Here is a 25868-nt window from a genome sequence, read left to right as displayed (position 1 = left end):
ATCCGGAATCTCATTTCCTGGAGGCTGTTTGCGGCCGTTTCAGAACCAAGATGTCTGCCTCAGCTGTACTGGAGTTTTGGTTCTTGGGTTTCTGTGAGACTTTTCCCCAGAAATGTCTTGACCTTTCTTGAGGAAAATATTGTTCTTTATAATAAAATAATCTCCAAGCTACAAAAAAAAACTATTGTATGCTTATATCAAAGTATTAACTGAACTTTTGTATTTTTAATCTTTGTGTTTTGTTGCAAAAAAGATTTTCACTTACTGGGGACGGGAGAGGGACTCATAAAAACATCAGGCCAATCTTTAGAGGGAGGCCTAAAAGTTAAAACTGCTTTTCTCCTTTGGGCAAATTACAAGGATCAAGATCAGAAGATATGTCTCCTCTTGTTTTGCTGCCCTGCTTCTCTGTCTATGCCATAGCATGTGTTATTTGCACCAGCTAGAACCCTATACTCTGTTGCTGCTGGCTGACCTTCTCACAGGCCCACCCACTCAAACCTGCAGCACACTCTGTTCCAGCTTGATGCTTCTACTCCTCACATCCACCTTCATTTTCACCGTATACTCACTCTTTCTACCCTATGACTTAGGAACATATTCTATGCTTTCTGATTCTTTAATCTGTAGTTTTCAATGAAATTTCTATTCTGTAACTTGCATATCTCCCTGGAGAATTTCAGCCCAAAACTTATGTGTTATCAGATGTCAGGCAGTAAGTTTCTGATAATGTAGCCCTGCTGGAGGGTTAACAGTGATATATCTGAATGGGGTTGAAACCACACCTACTGCATTTCTACTCATCCGTGCAGCAGGCCAGAATCAGCTGGTAATTTAATAATAATTATTTTCACTTCTGGAGGGTTTCTTCCTTCCCCAGCGGGAAGTTAGGCTTCTACTCTAGGTATAGTAGGATCATATTCAAACATTTTAATAATGTATGCAAATACTCATTTTCATGTTACTCTCCTTTGAGACTGAGTTCCTTTCAGAATCTCTTATAGGTTGAATGTAGAATAGACTAAATGTGGGTTACAAGAAGACCTTTCTTTTGGGGTTCTTACAGGAATTAAAAACAAATTAAATTAAATGTATGCAAATCATTTACAGTGCTGTGAGTGCTCAGTAAACATTAGCTGCTATTGTTACCAATACTATTCATAGCATTTGTACCTTTACACCCAGGTTTCTGTCTTGGTTACCTCTGTGGGTGGTGTACCATTCAAATAGGCAATGCAGGAAATGGGAGTTTAGGGACTCAACAAAATAATGACTATTGCCATTCACTCAAAAAAAAAAAAAAAAAAGCAGGCACATAGCTGGGACTCAATATATGCAGATTTCAGAATACTCACTCAATAAATCATTTACTCATTCAATGAAAGAGTTCTTAGTCCTGATTTAACTGTAACTGTTTAATAACTTTAAAAAGGGATTAAAGCAAACTTGTTTACTTTAAAATGTATGCACCATCAGCACTATTGTCACTGTCATTGTATCAAAACACTGGGACTCCAAAATCTCTGTAATCAAATAATCAAATACTTATTTCGTATTTTCTAATACCGGGTTGGAAGGCCTTATATGAATCACTGATGTTTACTGGGTTGCAATCAGTTTTGTGTTCATTGCTCTAACATTCAAGCTGACCATAAATGTTCCCTGAAGATAAGATTTCATTTCTGATGATCCCTTCTTGCCCATGTCATAGTCATTCCCAAGTCTTTTCCCTTCCTTTTTCTGAAAATAAGATGAGTGGGGATTATAAAAGAACAGTTCGAAGGACAGGGGTTGTGGTGCCTTGGTACTGCCTGCAATGCTGGTATCCTCTAAGAGTGCTGGTTTGAATTCTGAGTGCTCCACTTCCCATCCAGCTCCTTGCTAATGTGCCTGGGAAAGCAGTGGAAGATGGCCCAAGAATTTGGGGCCCCTGTTACCCATGTGGGAAATCTGGATGGAGACTCGGGCTCTTGGCTTTGACCTGGCCAGGATCTGGCAACTAGGTCTCTCTTTCTCTATAACTCTACCTTTCTGAATTTGCAATTTGTTTTCTCTGGTTCTATTAAAGGATCATAGTAACAATCAAGTGGCAGGATTTAATAACAAGGTGTTTGATACAAATGTCTTCCCTGAGAAGCTACTATAAATCATTTATATTAGATTTCTCAGTTTCCTTAAGCAATCCTTTCAGGTTGCCACCATCTCTTGTTTCTGCCCTTGGAGTTCTACCCTAATAACCTCACTTCTTAAAATCTGTGTATTTTGTTCCAAAAATCTTGGACCAGTGAAGTTACATCTTAATATATCAAAATCATGCTCCCATATCTAGATTAGAAAAAGGCTTGATTCACAGGAAAAACTGCTCATGTCTTCAGCGAGTCAGCTTCAGCTGTGTCGAAGTCCCTGAGACATCACTATGGAAACCACAGGTTATAGCAGGAGCTGGTGCCAGTGACTCAGCAGGTGACACTTCTTTTCAAGGCAGTAATATCAAATGGCCTGCCTACATCGTACTACGGTTACTTCAATTTTTAGGTGGTACATGAATTTACAGTTCACTGGGCTAAAGGGCTAAAAACATGAGAGGAAATACAGAAAAAGACAAAAGTAAAGTGGTGAAACGAAAAGGAAAAAAAAAAATTAAATAAACACCTGTTCTACTGAACACTGTAAATCAACCAAAAGCTGGCCTTACCGACTAGAACTGATTATGCAGGAGAGGAGGCTAAGGGAAGGACGCTCTTTCCTGTTAGGCTCACTCTCAGTGCTGAAAGGTAAGACACTGCTAGACACAGAAACAGTTTTCCTTCCTGGAATTCTCCCCCTCCTCCCCTCCCGTACTTAATGATAAACTGCTCTGAACCTGCAGAGGAGGAGACAAGATGAGCCTCGCTGTGGCCCTGCAGACAAGACCATGCTGTCTTCTAAGAGGTGTATGGGAATCATGGAGGAGTTGCCACCCAAACCTGTTGCTCCCCCTCTTCATGGAGGAACGACACAGGACCCTGCGTTGTTCTTTTGTCTGCTCGGCCCTCCCCGGGTTTGCTGCTGGTTCTTCCCGGGTTGGCTACCGTCCCTTCCACCTCCGTGGAAGGGTGGTTCCCCCTGCCACATTCCCCACTTCCGCGGGGGAGCGGCACACCGCCGGCCGGCTCTCTCGGGGGCTGCACAGGTGTTCCTCAGGTGTTCCCCCTAGATGTTCCTGGTGCATGCTGTCTCTCTCCTCCTTTATAGTCCTCTTCCGCCAATCCCAACTCTGCTACCCACACGCCGAGCACGCTGCTCTCCTCCAATCAGGAGCAGGTCCTGCTGTTTATTGGTTGAACTGGAGGCAGCTGTATAGTTCTTACTCCCTTCTCAGAGCCATATTGTGGGAGAGCAGATGCATACAATAAGTCCTAATTCCAGTAACAGTCTAGTCCGGGTTGCTCCCCACACAAACCTACAAGGAGAGGTGGATCTGTGCAGCGCGAGAGGTGAACCTTGGCAGCCACAGAAACGCGGTGCTTAGCATTTCTGAAAGAAAACTGGCTGCAAAGAGCACAGCTACCTGTGCTGCCACCCCTCTTCACCACTGCACCAGGCAGGGCCTCAGGGCCCCTCCCTGCCACTGCCAGCACTGGGAGGGCATCAGTGCTGGCACATTCTTACGTGCCACGGGACTCCCCTTAGCCTGGCCCCACCTTTTGTAGAACTGCATTGAGATTCTTTTCCACCACAGGTGTCAGTCCCTGCGACACACTCTGAAAGCTCTCCCCGCCATCTCCTACTCCCTCTTGTATCCTTCACGAGATTCCCTCCAGTAAATCTCCCGCACAGCTAATCCCATCTAGGCATCTGCTTCTTAAACTCCAACTGAGACGCTCATGTTTATGGGCTAGTATTCGCATACTTCATACTAACAGCAATATGGTGCATAAGAGAAGTACGTTCACCTTAAAAATCAAGTAATTTGAAGCCTACAATAGAACATTAGAATCAAAACGTAGTCGGCTGATCTCTCACCAGACTTAAGAAAAATAAGATGAAATGCTTTTCAAGAACGTTTTAAAAATAACAGAATTTATACACAGCCTCAGAAATAAAACTTTACAGAGAGAGTTGCAATGTCCAAGGTAGCCTATCTCAACTGGGCAGTTCCCACTCTCCAGATACTTATCTTTACCATTCCTGTACATTTATACTTTTCACTACAAATATACATGTTCCTAAAAAAGTCTTTCACTTGTTTTTTGTAAGTTTCTTCTTTCTAAAAATCTAGGTTTTTATATGAATATTTATAATAAAGTTTAAGCAGATAATTTAAAAAGCCAAGATGACCTTTGTCACACAGAAATACTTATGATTTAGTGAGACTGAAATTATTTACCAGAAATAGATCATCAAAGTTTCAATGCTGAGAAAAAGAATGTTTTATTATCTTGACTACAAATTATAATTAGTATTACTTATAAAAGTTCTATAAATGAAAGCTGCCCGTGTTTAAAATTTAAAAAGGCCAAATATGAATAAAACACAGGAAAGAAATTCAGCTGAAAAAAGTTCTAACATAATTCTTCTATGTGTATGAGGAATCATAAAAAAATCAATGTAATCATTACCCAAAGTAAGATTAGAGATGACACAAGAAATGTGCAGTCTTAAATGTAAATTCAAATGTATAATGTCTATAATCTATTAGAGAAAAAGTGCATCTGCAATTTCTAATGGCAAAAATCAGTTAGTTGCAAATGTTGCAAATTCTTCAATGACAGATTAAAGCAGATTAAGGATGAAATATTACACATAATCAGGTTACCTTGACGGTAATTATGCAGGGTAACTGAGCAACAGTTAAGAGTCTACACATATACCTGAAACGTTTACTGTTAAACCAGAACCAGTACTTTTATTTGTAGAGTTCTCAAGTCAAAAGTAACAAAAAGTTTCATGTCAGGATTAGCAGGAATACCAAATATTATTTCACAACTGCTACTACGTGCTTCTTCCTCTCTGACACAATTGGCACTGATCCAGGCTTGCTATGCTTACGGCGATTCACTTCCCTAGAAATAAACAAAATATAAGTTTATGTAAATGACATCATGTAAAGATTTTTTCAAAAAAAAAATCAAAACCTGTTTTCTTTCATTGGAAAAACATCTACTGAGAAAAAAATATTTTTACAGTGAGAACACGTACAAAGTAACTAGTAACTAAAAATCAACTTTCATCATTTATTTGCTTCTTACCCTATTATCTGTCAGTGTCCTTTATTAAGTTTAAAAACATGCCGCAGTAATGAAATATTTAAAGTGATTCAAGTCCAACATTTACCTACCCAGACAGCAAAATAAGTTATATAAATTAAAAAAAGAAAGCTCTCAGAATTTCCATAGTATTTTGCATGAAGTGTGTGTTTAAAGAGATCCCAAACTCCACAAGGGAAACTGTGGAGGTGGTAGGAATTTGTCATTAGATCTCAAATATCAGGACAAAGAACATTAGAATATTTTTTACTTAAGAAATATGCACTGTATATAACTCTCTGTATTCCTTAACTGGGAAAATACACAGTAGTTTTTAATTCCAGCTACATTACAAATCATTCTGAAAACATTACCTATTAATGATATTTTTAAAATATGGGATAGTTTTCTTATTTTGATAATTCATTTTCATTATTTGCCCTTTAAACATACTCTCAAAAATAGGTAATAGAAATTCTCATATTCAGATGATCAGTTCTCCCTTTACTGAGAAAAGAAAAGAAAGAAAGCCCAGAAACGTCTTCAAAAATGTATCTAGGGCAAACACTGCAGTGCAGTAGGTTATACTAGCATCTTATATTGGAGTGCTGGTTCCAGTCCTGGCTCCTCTGCTCCCAACCCAACTTTCTGCTAATTCACCTTATTTCTGTTGCTTTATATAAAGCAACAGAAACCTTGGGCCCCTGCATCCATGTGGGAGACCGGATCAAGTTCCTCACTACTGGCAGTTGGGGAGCCAATCAAAGGACAGAAGATCTCTGTCTCTATCACTCTGCCTTTCAAATAAATAAATAAATACATCTTAAAAAAAAATCCAATGTATAATAGTACATAAACTACTCATCTGAAAGGTAGTGTTTTGTTTTCATGAGATGAGAGGATGTGAGAAAAGGGTACTGTGATAACATACTTTCGTCGACGAGCTTCTTTCATGATGCGTTGCTCCTGAATCTGGCTGTAGATAGATTTTGGTAGATGTCGATGACGAGCTATACGTTTTATACTAGGATGATGTTGAAATTTCTCCTTTAACTTCTGGTTATAATTATTGGCTGCTTTTTCTCGTGATGTAAGCTGAAAAATTCATTTTGATAGTTCAGTGAATAGGAAGCAGCTTTCCCCTCCAAAAAACTCAGTTGTTGGAATTGCAACTAAAACTGCCAATGTAATTCTGTCCTTTACAAGGTTATGTTATTAATACCAACTCTGTAAGCACCAAATTTCCCTGTAGGCAACAAGCCTGCGGTGAAGAGTCATCACCAGATGAAAAACAGAGCTGCTGAAAGAGTGGACCACAGAGGTGGAGCTTCCTAGGCATGAACAATAAAGGAAAAGCACGCAGTCCCTCCAATTTTGGGGTGTGGCTTGGGGGTGAAAACTACTGAAACAAAAATGAGGAAAAAGGGTATTCAATTCCATAACTAACCTTTGATACAATTTAGAGGAACATTTTATGACGAACTAAAACCTAGGCATAAATAAAATAAGTAAAATAAAATGGACAGAAGTTCTCTGTCCATCTGTGACTCACTGCATCTAGAATAAATGAAAACCTAGATGTAGATTTAACTTACCAATCATTAGATCCAAAACAGAATTACTGACCAGTCATTATATTCAAATTAGAATGAACCTTACTGCCTATCTCTTGATTTTTCTATCAGGGCTAAGTAAAAAATAACTATTTAACCTTTCCTTCTTTAACTTAATATCTGCTTCTGGTATAAATACCTTGCATATTTCTTTTTGAAGATAGCACATTTAGAAAACTATCAGGGCGGCTGGTACTATGGAACAGTAAGCTCAGCTTCATCCCATTTGGGCACCAGTTCATGTCCTAACTGTTCCTCTTCTGAGCCAGCTCTCTGCTTATGGCTTGGGAAAGCAGTTGAAGAAGGGCCAAGTACGTGGGCCCCTGCACCCACATGGGAGACCTAGAAGAAGCTCCTGGCTCCTGGATTCAGATTGGCACAGCTTCGGCTATTGTGGCCATTTGGGGAGTGAAACAGTGGATGCAAGACCTCTCTGTCTCTGTCTCTCTCTCTGTAACCCTGCCTCTCAAATAAATAAAACCCCTTACTAGTCAACAATATCTGTTATATTTTCATTAAGTGTCTTAAAAACGTTTTGTATTTCCTTTTTATTTAAGTGTATCACCATGTCTTGGATAATAAAGACCTCACAGGGATTTGCAGCTTTTGATCTGATCAATTACTATTCCTCCTACAGAAGAGAGAGGTGTGCCCCTAAATTCTATGTTGCAAGTCCCTACTCCTCAAGGAAAACACGAAGAATCAAGAAGCTCAAATTTCAAACAGCTGAACTAACAAAGGCATTCTGAAGGAGCCCTTAACTTTAAAAAAATCAGTATAATCTTGTTGTGTTGGTAACTTACCTCCTTGTTTTTTTTTATCAGTTATGCCAATTTGACCAAAATAACTAAAGTACTTCTAATAAATTATCTTTACAATACAATAATAGCCAATAAAATCAGAAGGTAGCCTCATGACAATGAAATGAAATGAGTCTCTTGGGGCCAGTGCTGTAGCACAGTGAGTTAAAGCCCTGGCCTGAAGTGCTGGCATCCCATATGGGTGCTGGTTCTACTCCTGGCTGCTCCTCTTCTGATCCAGCTCTCTGCTATGGCCTGGGAAAGCAGTAGAAGATGGCCCAACTCCTTGGGCCCCTGCACCCATGTGGGAGGCCCAGAAGAGGCTCCTGGCTCCTGGTTTTAGATCGGTGCAGCTCCGGCCATTGCAGCCATCTGGGGAGTGAACCAGCAGATAGAGGACTTCTCTCTCTGTCTCTATTTCTCTCTGTAACTCTTTCAAATAAATAAAATAAATTTTTAAATAAATAAAATGAAATGAGTCTCTTACCACACCCAACTTTTCAGAAGCATTAGCTTTCCACAGACGAATGTTCATTTCATCAGATCCACACATGATATACTTGCTGTCAGAAGTCCATTTTACACAGATAACATGCTGCATTCTCTTTGTGTGATAGACTTCTCTATAGAAAAAGAATTAAGTTAAAAAAACTTAGGATTTTGTTATAGCCTTTCTTGAACAGTTGCTTATCAAGTACCAGGATATCATTTTCAGGTCTGAAGGCAATATAAAAGGGAAATACAGGCCGGCGCCGCGGCTCACTAGGCTAATCCTCCGCCTAGCGGCGCCGGCATACCGGGTTCTAGTCCCGGTCGGGGTGCCGGATTCTGTCCCGGTTGCCCCTCTTCCAGGCCAGCTCTCTGCTGTGGCCAGGGAGTGCAGTGGAGGATGGCCCAAGTGCTTGGGCCCTGCACCCCATGGGAGACCAGGAGAAGTACCTGGCTCCTGCCATCGGATCAGCGCGGTGCGCCGGCCGCAGCGCGCCAGCCGCGGCGGCCATTGGAGGGTGAACCAACAGCAAAGGAAGACCTTTCTCTCTGTCTCTCTCTCTCACTGTCCACTCTGCCTGTCAAAAAAAAAAAAAAAAAAAAAGGGAAATACAAATTCATTCCAATGTATTTCCATTGACCCCAACGAACTGGGTTCTATACCAAGTTTTGGGTAACCAAAAACACAAAAAAGCAAAATAAAAAAATCTGCTCTCAGAGAATTTGTAATTCAATAAAAGAATACAGATACACTAAGCAAAACCAGATGTACAGAAAAGTTCACAAATCACTGAGTATAAACTCTAAGTAAAAATGCTAAAGCTGGAGTAACTGTACAGTAAGAAACAGCTTACTCTTAAAAAAGTCTTCGAATCACTTTATTTTTTGTATTTTTTTCATTTGATTGGAAAATAAATTAAACTGGATACAATGGCATTCAAAGAGCACATTTTTATATATTGAACCTAATGCCTGGCTTTTGCTTTGCTCATATTATTTAAAAAGTTTAATTAATTGAAGTGAGAATTGATGATTTACATGTGTGAAAAGAAAGAGAGGGTTACAAAGTGTCTGGTACGTTGAGGTAAGAGTCATTTAATAAATGGAGATGTCAAATATTATACCTATTTAGAAAGGCTGTGAACCATGCTAAGTGAAGTCACAGCAGATACTATATTCAGAAGTGTTAAGAAGATCATTAAAAAGTAAGAGACAAGGTCAGAAAAAATGCGATGAGATTTCTGGAGAAGCAAATTATCCATATCAGACTACATGACAGAAAAGCAACAGGCTTAACAAATTATACATAGTAAAAGAAAACCCATATGGGATGATCAAAACAAATGTAATTCACAACTATTAAAAAAAACTCTAAAGTACATTCACAAAACTAGTCTTTTACACCAGTTCTGATGGATATTTTGTTGGCACTTAAACCTTAAGAAATTTATTTTTAAAAGGGTTAGAAAGACGAATCTATGAAAGGGAAAACTAGATGAGACAGACTGTTTTCTTCTCCCTGTCAAGGCTCTGCTTTTCTAAGACTCATTTCTTATCATCTCTACCAACTGAATAGGTCCCTCTTTCCAAAACAATGAGTTTAAATGTAAGGAAATTCAATCAGGCTTCAGCAACCATTAAAAAAAACCTGTTCAGGGGGTGGCACTGTGGTGCGGGTTGACTCCCTGGCCCATATGGGCACTGGTTCGAGACCCGGCTGTCCCACTTTCAATCCAGCTCTCTGCTATGGCCTGGGAAAGCAGTAGAAGATGGCCCAAGTCCTTGGGCCCCTGCACCCGCATAGGAGACCCGGAAGAAGCGCCTGGCTCCTGGCTTCGGATAGGCACACCTTGGCTGTTGTGGCCAATTGGAAATTGAATCAATGGATGGAAGACCTCTCTCTCTCCTCTCTCTAACACTGACTTTCAAATAAAATAAATAAATCTTTTTTTTTTTTTTTTTAAGTAACCTGTTCAAATAACAGACCAATAAAATCCAATGATTGGTCACAACCAATTTTGGATTCTCCTTAATTGTGAACTATTAATTAATGGTAAAGAGAGTTCTTAGCTTCTAGATACGGTTATGTTTGCACATATGCTTACTTTATAAAGCTCACTAAAAATTATACTATCAGGAGATAAATACATTTCTATTTAAAGATTTATTTATTTATAGAGAGAAAGGGAGAGACGGAGAAAGATATTCCACCCGCTGGTTCACTCCCTAAATAGCTGCAAAGACAGAGATTGGGCCAGGCTGAAGCTAGGAGCCTTGAACTCCTTCCAGGTCTCCCACATGAATGGCAGGAGCCCAAACACTTGGGCCATCTTCTGCTGCTTTCCCAGGTGCATTAGCAGGGAGCTGGAGGAAATGGAGCAGCCAGGACACAAACACATGCCCATATGGGATGTCAGCATTGCATGCTTAACCTGCTGTGCCACAACACTGGCCTTGATAAATACATTTTAAAACTTAAGTTCTTTATATACATATTCAAAATAAACTAATTTTTCTCTGTGAATGTTAGCAATTTACCTATTTGCTTAGCAAATATTGAATCAAAGCTCAATAAATGCCAACTTCCAAACACTGATTCTATTGTTTTTAAATATTTGCTAAGTTTACTATAAAAATTCACACTAATTTTAAGGTCTTTCATTGGAAAATTTTTTTCTTTCTTTCTTTCTTTCTTTTTTTTTTTTTTTTATTTTTTGACAGACTGGACTGGAAGGGGGGCAACCGGGACAGAATCCGGTACCCAGACCGGGACTAGAACCCGGTGTGCTGGCGCCGCAATTAGCCTATTAAGCCGTGGCGCTGGCCGGAAAATTTTTTAAAAAGATTTATTTAATTATTTGAAAGTCAGAGTTACACACAGTTAGAAGGAGAGGCAGAGAGAGAGAGAGGTCTTCCATCTGCTGGTTCACTCTCAATTGGCCACAACAGCCAGAGCTATGTTGATCCAAAGCCAGGAGCCAGGAGTTTCTTCCTCATCTCCCATGCAGGTGCAGGGGCCCAAGGACTTGGGCCATCTTCTAGTGCCTTCCCAGGCCATAGCAGAAAGCTGGACTGGAAGTGGAGCATCTGGGACTAGAACTGGCACCCATATGGGATGCCGGCACTGCAGGTGGCGGCTTCACCCACTACGCCACAGCGCTGGCCCGAGGAAAATATTTTAAAAACAGACTATTCAAAGCATGGCTTATGCATCAGCTACTTTATGTCTGCAATGATAGGAAACCAAGCAGACCAGAGATGAACTAAAACTAGCTTTCAAGTAGATTATGGCAAAAGAAAGAGGGAATCCCATTTACATCTAATCACCCCATGAGTAACATACATTTTTAAGATTTATTTATTTATTTGAAAGGTACAGTTACAGAGAGGCAGAGGCAGAGAGAGATCTTCTATCTACTGGTTCACTCCCCAAATGGCCACAATGCTCAGAACTGAGCTGATCCAAAGCCAGGAGCTTCCTCTGGGTCTCCCTTGTGGATGCAGACGCCCAAGGACTTGGGTCATCTTCCATTGCTTTTCCAGGCACATTAGCAGGGAGCTGGATTGGAAGTGGAGGAGCTGAGGCTCAAACTGGTGCCCAAATGGATGATGCTGGCACTGCAGGTGGCAGCTTTATTGCTAGCTATGCCACAGTGCCGGACCCATGAGTAACATACAGTATGACTATTGTGGGCGCCAGAATCTGTCCCGGTTGCTCCTCTTCCAGTCCAGCTCTCTGCTGTGGCCTGGGATAGCAGTAGAGGATGGCCCAAGTTCTTGGGCCCCTGCACCCACATGGGAGACCAGGAGGAGACTCCTGCCTCCTGGCTTTGGATTGGCGTAGCTCCCGCTGTTGCAGCCATTTGGAGAGTGCACCAACGGAAGGAAGACCTTTCTCTCTGTCTCTCTCACTGTCTGTAACTCCACCTGTCAAATAAATTAAAAAAAAAAAAAAAGACTATTGTGATTACAAAACCTTCAAACCCGGGGACAGTGCTCTGGCACTGTGGGTAAAGCTGCTATCTCCAACACTGGCATCCCATATGAGAACTGGTTCAAGTCCCAGCTGCTCCTCTTCCCATCCAGCTCCCAGCTAATGGCCTAGGAAAAGCAGCAGAAGATGGCCAAAATGCTTGCCCCCTGCTAACCACATGGGAGACCTGGAAAAAGCTCCTAGCTCCTGACTTCAGCCAGGCCACTGCTGCCATCTGGGGAATAAATCAGCCAATGGAAGGTTTCTGTCTCTCTAACTCTTTCAAATAAATAAGTCAATCTTCAAAACACACAACCAAAAAAAAAAAAAAAAATCACATTGGGAGATAATCCCCTGGAAATGAAATGTAAGAACTCTATTACTTGCCCCCATTGGCTTTGGAATAATCAGCCTGAACTCCATTGTTGGCTCTCAGAATCACAGGTACTTCTTCTATACATTCCTATTTCTCTTTCTGTTTTTTAATTCTCTTTTCCATTCCTTCTATGCTTAAATATCATTTTAGGAAAGCAATCTCTTACTACCTTTAGAAGTTCTGGTAACAAGAAAAGATGGAGGGCAAATTCTTTTGATTTTTAACATCTTCCAGATGTGTGAGAATTTTGACTGAACAACTCCAAAATCCCTTCATGACAATTTGGAGATTTGTATCAAGGCAACTGCAAAGGAAGCAACAGCCACAGAGAACCAACATCAGGAGTTCTACTATGAAGTTGAAAGGATGAAGATCAAAGTCATCAAATCAATCCTTCAGTGCACTTTAGACTCAAACACCTCAGTAATGACAAAGGCAGTGAAGGGGCCGGCGCTGTGGCGCAGTGGGTTAAAGCCCTGGCCTGAAGTGCCAGTGTCCCATATGGGCGCCGGTTCTAATCCCAGCCACTCCTCTTCTGATCCAGTTCTCCACTATGGCCTGGAAAAGCAGTAGAAGGTGGCCCAAGTGCTTGGGCCCCCAAACCCACGTGGGAAACCCGGAAGAAACTCCTGACTCCTAGCTTCAGATCAGCACAGCTGTGGCTGTTGTGGCCATCTCGCCATCTCTCTGTCTCTACCTCTCTCTGTAACTCTTTCAAATAAATTTAAAAAAAAATCTTAAAAAAAAAAAAAAAAGTCGGTGAAGATGACAATTATGTGCTGGCAACCAATGACGATACAAGGTTTAGGACTCAATATGGCTCCCTCAAATTAGACTGGAGAAAAATGCAACTATGACCAGTGAAGATACCATTAGACAACTGATTTGCTATGACCAAAAAAATTACAAATGAGCTGTTTGGCTCTCAGGAGAGGGGCACTGTCTGAGGCCATGTGAACTTCAAGGAGGCACTCATTCTCAAGGTCAGCTGCATCAGCACTGAAGGATCCTGAGAATGAGTAACTCCTTACATTCTAGATGCTATGTACTTCACTTATCTCTTCCCAGTCCTGACTCTTCCAGAAGAGAATGAAGGTGAGTCAGAAAAAGGACAGGATGTGCCTCTGAAAACAAACATCTTTCTTCAGAAGGTTCAGAATCTTCGGAACTACAGAAGGAAGCCAGCCTGGCTTATCATTATGAGTAATGATAAAAATTTTCTTCATTGCACTAAAATGGTAAGATTTCTTCATCTTGCTGCAGATGTAACATCAAATGGAATGTTCCCTGGATTTTTTTAAATGAATAATAGGTCTCAGAAAGATGCTCAGCTACCATTAATCTTTAGTAGCTGCTAAACTGCTTTCCCTTCTCCACACTGTTGTTTCTAACACAGATGAACACCTCCCACTTTCATTACACAGGTTCTCTCTCCTTCTCTTTCCCTCATCTGATTCGTTTTTTCCCTCTTTTCCTTTTTGACTATCTCCAATCATTTCTTGTTAGCTTTCACCAAGGGCATCTTTCCTTTACTTTCCTATAATTCCATTAAGCAAGACCGGGCCACCCAACCAAGTATGAGTGTAAACAAATACACACAAATGCATATATATGTATGCATGCATATGTATGTACTTGGATCACTTTATTTTTATTCTAATAGTTATTACATTAAAATGGAAGTCATCATTTCTTCAAGTATAATACCACTATAATTCCTTAATTATATAATTTTTATGGGAAAATTTCTTTCAATTTATTTGGATTTGCTTTATACATGCTTTCAAGACAACATCCAAGACATTTTGAAGAAACAAATGTTGAATGTGTACAAAAGTACTCTGCAAACCATAGCAAACTACACAGGGGGTCATATGTTACATAGAAGTTTTACATCAGTCTAAGGCAAAAAAATTAAGTTCAAAATTACCCTTGAGGGGCCAGCGTTGTGGCGTAGCAGGTTAAGCCGCCTGCTGCAGTGCTGGCATCCTATATGGGCGCCAGTTCCAGTCTCAGCTGCTCCACTTCCAATCCAGCTCTCTGCTGTGGCCTGGGAGGCACTAGAAGATGGCCCAAGTCTTTGGGCCCCTGCCTGTATGGAAGACTGGGAAGAAGCTCCTGGCTTCTGCCTTTTGATAGCCATAGCTCTGGCCATTGAAGCCAATTGGGAGTGAACCAGAGGATGGAAAACCTCTCAGCCGGCACCACGGCTCACTAGGCTAATCCTCCACCTAGCGGCGCCGGCACACCGGGTTCTAGTCCCGGTCGGGGCACCGGATTCTGTCCCGGTTGCCCCCCTTTCAGGCCAGCTCTCTGCTGTGGCCTGGGAGTGCAGTGGAGGATGGCCCAAGTGCTTGGGCCCTGCACCCCATGGGAGACCAGGAGAAGCACCTGGCTCCTGGCTTCGAACAGCGCGGTGTGCCAGCCGCGGTGGCCATTGGAGGGTGAACCAACGGCAAAGGAAGACCTTTCTCTCTGTCTCTCTCTCTCACTGCACTGTCCACTCTGCCTGTAAAAAAAAAAAAAAAAAAGAAAACCTCTCTGTCTCTGCCTCTCCTGTCTCTGTGTAACTCTGACTTTCAAATAAATAAATAAATCTTTTAAAAAAAAATTACCCTTGAAAATGCCTTAAAATGTTATGGTATTCTTTTTTTTTTTTTTTTTTGAAAAATGTTATGGTATTCTATATAAACTACTTTAAAACAAAAGTATAATACAAATGTATAAATACATATTTACTAATCCATAATATGTGTAGAGGCTATGTGCTCATAGAATGAGATATACAAATGAATTATGGGACAGTTGCATATTTAATCTTTCACTATTACTCAGTCTAGGCACAATCCAAGTACCTACATGAAGGTAGAATAAGGCAATAATGTCCTGACAACTTAAACTTTTTTCTTTTTGTATTGGTGCATAAGTTACAAGTAAATGTAAAGTATTATTTTTATTAATTGCTCTTGAATTGTTTAGGATGAAACCTATCCATCATCAAACTAAAGTTTTTAGAAACTTTACTAAAAAGCATTAAAAAATAATTCTAAATTAAAAATGACTTGCTGTGAGGTAGACAGATTTAGCACCAACAAATAAGATAATACCTTGTGCAAAGAAATCTCTTGGTAGACTCATGCTTTGCTCACTGATGAGAAAGGAGAAGTTGATACTCCAAGTCATGATACTTGGGTGTGTGCCCCATTACATACACATAGCCAGTCACCCTCCCAGGAAGGATAAAGGATGATCAGGAGAAAGAAGAACTGAACAAAACTAAATGGCTTTTTGGTAGTCACATACCTGCTCCGACTTTTGTCCACAGGAAAGATTCTAATAGATTTATCAAAACTAGCAGACACAAACTCTTTCCCAGTGGGGGAGTAATCCACATCAAGCACTGCAGAGACATGGTCCATATGGACCATCACAGGGGTGTCCAGTACACGCATATCAAAAGTATACAAGCTGTAAAATAATTTTTAAATATTTAAATATTTAATATGTAAACATTTGACATAAATTTCTAGAAAGAATGTAATGAAAGAAGACCCAATAGCTAAACAATGCATATCTAAATATATAGCTCAATTTTGTACACAGGCAAATGAGAGAAATGGAGAAATATCAATTATTATTATTATTCTTTTAGATTATATACACTTTCCACCTTACAAATCTAAATCTCATTTTAGAAAACGTGGATATTTGAAGAAAGTACAAAAATTACTTTTAGTTTCAATATCTAGAAAAAGTTAGTATAGTGTAATTTTTTCTAAAGATTTATTTCATTTATTTGAAAGGCAGAGTTACAGTGGGAAAGGATGAGACAGAGAGAGAGGAGAGAGAGACAGACAGACAGATAGATAACTTCTATCTGCTGATTCATTCCCCAAACGGATGCAATGGCTGGGGCTAGGACAGGCTGAAGCCAGGAACCAGGAGCTGCATCTGGGTCTCTCATCTTGGGCCATCTTCTGCAACTTTACAGGGAGCTGGAACAGAAGTGGGGCTACTGGGATTCGAATTGCTACTGTTATGGGATGCAAGCTTTGTAGGCAGTTGCTTAACCTGCTACGCCACAACACTGAACCCAGTGTAGAATAATTTTTAAAAATCTTTTCAACATCCTATTTAAGTTCACACTTTAAAGAAAACTGAGACAGTGCTGCATAAAACTTTGTATTCTGGTATTTTATTTAGCATATTATAAGCATTTACCCATATCATTAATTAATCTTTGAAGACTTTAGTGGTTGCAACTTTAAATGAGTTCAATAATTTATTTCCTTTTTTTTTTTTTTTTTTTTTTTTTTTTTTGACAGGCAGAGTGGACAGTGAGAGAGAGAGACAGAGAGAGAAAGGTCTTCCTTTGCCGCTGGTTCACCCTCCAATGGCCGCCGCTGCAGCCGGCGCACCGCGCTGATCCTGGCAGGAGCCAGGAGCCAGGTGCTTTTCCTGGTCTCCCATGGGGTGCAGGGCCCAAGCACCTGGGCCATCCTCCACTGCACTCCCTGGCCATAGCAGAGAGCTGGCCTGGAAGAGGGGCAACCGGGACAGAATCCGGCGCCCCAACCGGGACTAGAACCCGGTGTGCCGGCGCCGCAAGGTGGAGGATTAGCCTATTGAGCCACGGCGCCGGCTCTATTTCCTTATTTTTAATACACAGCTCCCAAGTTTTTCTTACAAATAATGTTTAAGTGAAATTCCAATATGTAAATTGTTGACATTCAAACTCAATGAACAGACTCAATTAAATCTGGACAGAATCTTACAAGGAGGAATGTGAGGTCCAATGACATAAGCATTTTTAATCCTTGATTTGAGTTACAAATTACTTTCAATAAAGTTGTATGAGTTCATACTCCTTACAGTGCAATGTAAGAGTGAGCACAGCTCTTAAAGGATGTACTAAAATTAGAAAATTATACTTTATGCACAATTTTTCTAAATTTAGAAAATTATACTTTATGCACAATTAGGGAAAATAACTCAATGAGTTTCAAGATATAAAAATTCCTGTTACAAAAAATACTGCTTCAAATGAGCCAACATAGATAAGAGTAATATATAGCATTACTGTGACCAAATTTCTAATATCAAAATACTTTAAGATGCTAAGGTTTGTAAGTGAAAGTCTGAGAAGAAAAAAGCATCTACATAATCTTAAAGTATCTCCCTAAGATTTGGAATAATTACAATAGAAAAAAAAGCCAGCAACTCTACTGTGGAGAAACCTGGCAGACGCCACCTTAACCAAGCAATTAAGTTTAATGTTACCCATAGTAAGACACTGACATTGTGTGCCCTCCCCTTATATGATATACTACAAAGGGCACATTAGTTTTGTGGTATTTTGCCTAAAGATGCAAAACATCAATCTAACGAGAAAATATCAGTAAAGTCCAAATTAAGGGCAATCCATGAAATAACTAACAACTAAGTTTTCTTCAAAAGGAGCACTGTGGTATGAGCTGAATGTCTGTTCCCTCTCAACAAATATGTCTGTTGAAATCTAATCCACAATGTGATGGCATGTGCGAATAGTCTTGGGGAAGTAATTACGTCATAAAGGCAAAGTCATCCCAGATGAGATCAGCACCCTTCTAAGAAGAGGCCAAAGAACTGTCTCCAGGGATTTAAGAAGTTGGCTATCCGCACCCCTCACCAGAACCTACCATGGTAGCACCCTTATCTCCAACTTCCAGCCGCCACAACTGTGAGAAATAAATGCCTGCTGCTGAAGACACCCAATCTATGGCAGCTTGTTATAGCAGCCTGAACTAAGACCTAAGGTGACAAACAAGAAATGAGAAAGAGCAGTCACAGACTGAGTAGGGACAGATGACAAATGCAACAGGAGATCCTATATTGGACCCTAGAAGAGAAAAGAACATTGGTGGAAAATCTGATGATGAAATAAAGTCTGTATTTGGTTAACAGTATTGAACTGATGTTAATTTCTTGATTTTGGTGATTGAACTATAGTTATATGACATTAATTAACATTAGGGACAACTGGCAACAGTGACTGATAATTCTATTACAACTTTTCCATAAGCCTAAAATTATTTCAAAATGAGATGTGCAGAGCAGGTGTTCAGCAAATTAAGCTACAGTTTGGGACATCTACAGCTTAAATCATAGTGCCCAGGTTCGAGTCTTGCCCTACTTTGCAATCCAGCTTTCTATTAATGTACATCGTGAGAGCAGATGACAGTTCAAGTACATGAGTCCCTGCCACAAACACGGTAGATCCAGATAGAGTTCCTGGCTCCTGGCTTCAGCCTGGCCCATCCCTTGCTATTGCATCTAGAGAGCGAACCAGTAAATGGAAGATCTCTTTATATATATGTCTTTTTCTCTCACTCTGTTGCTCTCTCTCTCAAATAAATAAACTTTAAAAAAATTAAATGTTTAATACACTTAACATTTTAAAAGAATATTTTAAAAATACCATTACCAGGAAAAGTATTTGATGCCAAAAATAAAATATCCCAAATGCCATAGATGCCATCAAAAACCCAATTACTATTCTTTTTAAAAAAGTTTTCCAAAATACTACAAGATCATTAGCCATGATCAAACTGCTTTTTGAGGTTAATATCTGAGTTGAAAACTGCTTTACAGTCTGAAGGTAGAGGTTCTCAAACAAGTTTTATTTTAGCAAACTGTTTTATTTCTACATGGGAAAAAAGCTAAGAATTTATCCAAATTCCAAGCAAATCAATCCACTTGGATAGAATATGTTTAAATAAACAGAATTCCAACTTATAGAATTCTTTAGAGATCATCTAGCCCAGCCTTCTTTAATTAGTGGTTGGTCTAGACTTAAACTTGGGTTTCCAATTCAGGATTACTAGATTAATTAAAGGGCAATAAAACAAAATATTTACATCTGTTAAAAAAAAAGATATCAAAGTAAGATTATTTTCAAGTAAGAGTAATGATGGTATTTTAACCATCATCCCTTATAAGAAACATGTTCCTTTTGTGCATGCATCATATGTAATTATTCCAAATTACATATGAGAAATTCTAGGGAAACTTCAAAAAAAAAAAAAAAAAAAAAAAAAAAGCTGGCGCCGCAGCTCACTAGGCTAATCCTCCGCCTTGTGGTGCCGGCACACCGGGTTCTAGTCCTGGTCGGGGCGCCGGATTCTGTCCCGGTTGCCCCTCTTCCAGGCCAGCTCTCTGCGGTGGCCAGGGAGTGCAGTGGAAGATGGTCCAAGTGCTTGGGCCCTGTACCCCATGGGAGACCAGGAGGAAGCACCTGGCTCCTGGCTTTGATTAGCACGATGCGCCGGCTGCAGTGCGGCGGCCATTGGAGGGTGAACCAACGGCAAAGGAAGACCTTTCTCTGTTTCTCTCACTGTCCACTCTGCCTGTCAAAAAAAAAAAAAAAAAAAAAGACAACCTGCCCAAACAGCTGACTGGAATGCACTATAGATACCTTAATAAAGTTGGTCACAATAATGCTGTTTCACTCTTGCCTTTTATTGCCTTTATGCCATTTTTTAAGAAGATTTATTTATTAATTCAAAAGAGTTACAGAAAAGGGGAGGGAGAGAGAAACAGAAAAGAGAGCCCTTCCATCTGCTGGTTAATTTCCCAGATGGCCATAATGGCCAGGGATAGGTCAAGCCTAAGCCAGGAGCCAGGAGCTTCATCTGGGTCTCCCACATGGGTGGCAGGGACCAAAGCATTCAAGCCATCACCTGATGACTCCCAGGGTGTGCATTAGCAGAAAGCTGGATCAGAAGCAGAGTAGCCAGGACTTCAACCAGGCATTCCAACTTGGGATGTGAACATCCCAACTGGTAACTTAACTGCTGTGCCACACAGGGTGCATCCAATACACTTATTAAAAAAAAAAAAAAAGGATTATTTATTTGAAGGGCAGAGTTACACAGAGATGGGGGGATGGGGGAAGACATATCTTTCATTTGTTGGTTCACTCTCCAAATGACCACAATGGCTGGGGCTGGGCCAGGTCAAAGCCAGGAGCCAGGAGCTTCATCAGGTTTTCCTTTGTGGGTGGCAGGCCCAAGTACTTGGACTATTTGCTGCCTTACCCTGTGTATCAGCATGAAGCTAGATTGGAAGTGGAGCAGCCAGGGTTTGGAACATTGTTTGTACGCAGTACCAGCATTGCAGAGGAGGCTTAAGCTACTCTGCCACAACACTAGCCCAATAAATTTTTCTTTTAATCTAATTTTTCTACGAACTTATTGAAATGATCTTGTATAAAGAATCATAAACTTCCATCTAAGTCAAGAAACAAAGCTGCCAAGTCAAATTTATATGGAGTCAAATAATAACATAAATGCAAACATTAGGATAAAAAATTTATACTATAGGGAACAGCATCGTAGTACAGCAGGTTAAGCCACCATGTGTGACGCCAGCATATTATATGAGAGCTGGTTTGAGTCCCAGCCGCTCCATTTCTGATCCAGTTCCCCACTAATGTGCCTGAGAAAGCAGCAGAAGATAGCCAGTTTGGGCCTCTGCCACACACACGGGAGATCTGGATGAAGTTCCAGGCTCCTGGGTTCGGCATGTCCCAGACCCGGCCCTTACAACCATTTGGGTAATGAATCAGCAGATGGAAGATGTTGTGTGTGCTGGGTAATGAACCAGCAGATGGAAGATGTGTGTGTGTGTGTGTGTGTGTGTACGCGCATGAGCGCGTGTGTGTCTATCTCTTTCTCTCTCACTCTGCCTAACAAATAAATCTTTAAAAATAAACAAACAGGGCCAGCGCCACGGCTCAATAGGCTAATCCTCCACCCAGCGGCACCGGCACACCGGGTTCTAGTCCCAGTCGCCCCTCCTTCCAGGCCAGCTCTCTGCTATGGCCCGGGAGTGCAGTAGAGGATGGCCCAAGCGCTTGGGCCCTGCACCCCATGGGAGACCAGGAGAAGCACCTGGCTCCTGCCTTCGGATCAGCGCGGTGCCACTGGAGGGTGAACCAATGGCAAAGGAAGACCTTTCTCTCCGTCTCTCTGTCCACTCTGCCTGTAAATAAATAAATAAATAAACAAACAAACAAACAAACAAACAGGGGCCAGTGCTGTGGCGCAGCAGGTTAACGCCCTGGCCTGAAGCAGCAGCATACCATAAGGGTGCTGGTTTGAGACCTGGGTGCCCCATTTCCAATCCCGCTCTCTGCTATGGCCTAGGAAAGCAGCAGAAGATGGCCTGAATCCTTGGGCCCCTGCACCGCATGGGAAACCTGGAAGAAGCACCTGGCTCCTGCTTCAGATTGGCCAACTGGGGAGTGAACCATCGGATGGACGACCTCTCTCTCTTTGCCTCTCCTCTCTGTGTGTAACTCTGACTTTCAAATAAATAAATAAATAAGTCTTTAAAAAAATTAATAAATAAATACAGAAACAGAGGCCGGCACTGTGGTGTGGCAGGTAAGGGCGCCGCCTGCAGTGCCAGCATCCCGTATGGGAGCTGGTTCAAGTCCCGGTTGCTCTACTTCTGATCTAGCTCTCTATTATGGCCTGGGAAAGCAGTGGAAGATGGCCCAAGTAAGGACCCCTGCATCTGTGTGGGAGATCCAGAAGAAGCTCCTGGCTTCAGATTGGCTCAGCTCTGGCCATTGTGGCCATCTGGGGAGTGAACCAGCAGATGGAAGACCTTTCTCTCTCTCTCTCTCTCTCTCTCTCTCTCTCTCTCTATGACTCTGTTTCTCTGTAACTCTCCCTTTCAAATAAATAAATAAAATCTTAAAATAAATAATAAAAATTTAAACTATAATTTTCCTTTCACCTTAAAGAAGTAACAGTGAGAGCTAATAACATGAGTACTTATGTATCAGCTACAAATACTGTAGACAGCTATTTTCATTTCCACTACAACATCAGAGATCAGACAACTTCTGCAAATGGCCAGATTATAAACATTTTTAGCCAAGTGAGCCTCAGTCTCTGCTGCAATCATTCAATCCAGATGGTGAACCAGAAAAGCAGCTTATCTAAAACAAAACTGAATGGGTGTGGCCATAGTACAATAAAGGTTTATAAAAACAGCAACAGGTAAGATTTGGTTATTGTCCCTAGACAATATCATTCTGAAAACTAAGAAAACAGTTTTCTTTTTTATTTTTAAAGATTTATTTATTTATTTGAGAGGCAGAGTTACAGAGACAGAGGTCTTCCATCTGCTAGTTCACTTCCCAAATGGCACCAATGGCCAGAGCTGGGCTGATCTGAAGCCAGGAGCCAGCAGCCAGCAGCCAGGTGCCAGGAGCTTTTTCTGGGTCTCTGATATGGGTGCAGGGGCCCAAGCACTTGGGTCATCTTCCCCTGTATTCCCAGGCCATTAGCAGGGAGCTGAATTGGAAGTAGAGCAGCTGGGACTCAAACTGGTGCACATATGGAACGCTGGTGCCACAGGAGGTGCTTAACCTACTATCCCACATCTCTAGCCCCAAGACAACAGCTTTCTAAGAAGCTCTTTTCCAACTTGAAAACTTATTTTTAGCAAAAATTAAAAAAATTGATTTGTGAAGGTATCCTTACCTAGTGAAATATATTTATTTATAGGCTAATCCTCCGCCTTGCGGTGCCGGCACCCCGGGTTCTAGTCCCGGTTGGGGCGCCCGATTCTGTCCCAGTTGCCCCTCTTCCAGCCCAGCTCTCTGCTGTGGCCAGGGAGTGCAGTGGAGGATGGCCCAAGTGCTTGGGCCCTGCACCCCATGGGAGACCAGGAGAAGTACCTGGCTCCTGCCATCGGATCAGCGCGGTGTGCCTGCCGCGGCGGCCATTGGAGGGTGAACCAATGGCAAAAGGAAGACCTTTCTCTCTGTCTCTCTCTCTCTCACTGTCCACTCTGCCTGTCAAAACAAACAAAACAAAAAACAAAACAAAACAAAAACAGAAATATATTTATTTAATAAGACTTATACAATTGAGGCATTACTGATAGAAATGGAGAAACTTACTTGTAATCTTCATTTGCTGCAGTAAAAATAAAAGCTTCCATAGGGTTCCAACAAATTGTATTTGTCCTCATATCCAAGATAACCTGGGAAAGGAAGAATATACTATTCCATTATCATGATATTAATTACCTTCAGAATGGATGTTATTTCCTACTTCATTTCTTTTTTTTTTCCTCATTGATTTAAGCAAATATTTAGCAAACACCTATTGTGTGCAAAGCACTCAGTTTGATGTAATAGGAAATCAATAACTTTTCCTGAATATAACACAAAGTGGTAAATGTGAAAAATGGAAAAATGCTTCATGTTTAGACCCTTAACCTAAAATAACTTATCGTTTAGTAAGGAAGATGAGACACACATTAAGAAAAAACAAATCACAAACGACTATCAAATTAGAAGCAAAATTAATGGTGAGCTTATGTTTAAAGCAGAGAAATGTTTCAAAAAACAAGCATGATTTGAAATGACCTGTGGAGGATGAGTAATTCATAGTGCTTCTCATTGGAACACGATTGGCATTTTGGGGTAGGATATTCTGTATGTGTAACTGTCTACTGTAAGATGCTTAGCTTCTCGGACATCTTATTCACTAAATGTCCCTCAAACACTTCCAGAACTACACCTTGTGGGGAAATACAATCCCTGATAGAGAACTTCTACATTTAGAAAAGATAGAACACTAATAGCCTACTAGATAGTACAACAACAACAAATAGAAAGTAGCAGTGTCTAAGAATATGACATTAAAAAAAAAAAAAACCATAGTGATCTGAATTGAATTTGACAAATCTCAATGAAATGTTGCCTTACTGAATGAAATAAAATGGATTGTCAAGTGAGACCAGATTTTGGAAAGCTTTGAAAGCCAGGCTACAGTTCTTTTCTTCAACTTCAAAATAATAGAGTATCATTAAAAACTGAGAAAGGGGAATGAGGAGGGGCAGAAATGTCCATTAATTAAACTAGAACTTGGTGTCAGCACTCTGTGACATGGTCAAAGGTATCATGTTTTGTTCTCGCCACTGGCTGCAAGGTGCTTACTAATACTGTCGTTTTTTAGGAGAAAAATGGGTTAAGTTTACCTGCTTACTAAGTTCACGCAGGATCTCCTCACAGAATCACATGAATACGTGAAATAATTAAAGCGATATTTTGGAAAGATTATCTTATTTATCCATTAGACTTCAATGAATATACTCCTAACATTTCTGTTTACTACATGCTATGAAAATTATTTAGAAAAATAAAACAAAGTATTAAAAGTATCTCCTTTTTATGTGGACTATAACAATGGACTCATGGCACACAAATGTTATCTAGCCCTTCCTGTGACCACACAATTCTAGTACTTAAAATCAGACTTTTTAGGCCAGTGCCACGGCTCACTTGGCTAATCTTCCGCCTGCGGTGCCGGTACCCAGGGTTCGAGTCCTGGCTGGGGTGCTAGGTTCTGTCCCAGTTGCTCCTCTTCCAGTCCAGCTCTCTGCTGTGGCCCGGGAAGGCAGTGGAGGATGGCCCAAGTGCTTGGGCCCTGCACCCACATGGGAGACCAGGAGGAAGCACCTGGCTCCTGGCTTCGGACTGGCACAGCGTGCCGGTGGTGGTGGCCATTTGGGGGATGAACCAATGGAAAGAAGACCTTTCTCTCTCTCTAACTCTGCCTGTCCAAAAAAAAAAAAAAAAATCAGACTTTTTTTTTAAAAAGATGAATCTTCTTTTAATTATAAAAGATTTGCTTTTATTTATTTGAAAGTCAGAGTTACACAGAGAGAGAAGGAGAGGCAAAGAGAGAGAGATGTCTTCCATCTGCTGGTTCACTCCCCAATTAGCCGCAACAGCTGGAGCTGCACCAATCCAAAGCCAGGAGCCAGGAGCCTCCTCTGGGTCTTCCCACGCGGGTGCAGGGGCCCAAGGACTTGGGCTATCTCCCACTGCTTTCCCAGGCCATAGCAGAGAGCTGGATCAGAAGTGGAGCAGTTGGGACTCGAACCGGCGTCCATATGGGATGCTGGCACTGCAGGCGGCGGTCTTATCTGCTACCTCACAGCGCCGGCCCCGAAATCAAACTTACACCCTTTTACTTAAAACAGCACCCCTTGTAACTTTAGATGGTTAAGTCTCTCCCTCAGGAGAGCTGGTTTGAGCTTATATTTGCTCTGATCCCTAAGTCCTAGAATGACCACCTTAGAACTGTTGGGAAATCTGTCACCTTGAACAGGATAGTGTTTGTCAAACCAAATGTCAAGCTAGTACCCATCAGCATGAAATTAAACAAATAAAGCTGGTTTTGTGAATGAGTTCTAAAACTTTCTGGAATAAAATACTGTACATATTATAGGATGATCATAGGGCCTGAAGAACTGTTAAGAACTGGAATGCAATACCTTTAATCTAAGGACTTTCAATTCAGTAAGTACTAATTACGTACC

General features: G+C 41.0%; 1 protein-coding gene across 2 annotated transcripts in view; it reads right to left on the bottom strand.

The window, feature by feature from the left end:
- Positions 1 to 4861: 4861 nt before the first annotated feature.
- Positions 4862 to 25868, bottom strand: part of DCAF13 (DDB1 and CUL4 associated factor 13) — a 45458-nt gene continuing 24451 nt past the window's right edge. For both annotated transcript variants that reach the window (XM_070075381.1, XM_008255808.4), the window contains exons 7-11: positions 23437 to 23519; positions 15783 to 15947; positions 8129 to 8264; positions 6160 to 6323; positions 4862 to 5045 (exon numbers count right to left, since the gene is read on the bottom strand). In XM_070075381.1, the coding sequence (XP_069931482.1) occupies positions 4958 to 5045; positions 6160 to 6323; positions 8129 to 8264; positions 15783 to 15947; positions 23437 to 23519 (636 nt within the window). In that variant the 3' untranslated portion in view covers positions 4862 to 4957. The remainder of the gene's footprint in view (positions 5046 to 6159; positions 6324 to 8128; positions 8265 to 15782; positions 15948 to 23436; positions 23520 to 25868) is intronic.

Source organism: Oryctolagus cuniculus, chromosome 6 (genome assembly GCF_964237555.1).
Source record: "Oryctolagus cuniculus chromosome 6, mOryCun1.1, whole genome shotgun sequence".
NCBI classification, from domain to species: domain Eukaryota; kingdom Metazoa; phylum Chordata; class Mammalia; order Lagomorpha; family Leporidae; genus Oryctolagus; species Oryctolagus cuniculus.
The sequence above is the reverse complement of the archived record's forward strand: the minus strand, read 5'-3'. Positions and strand labels throughout refer to the sequence as shown.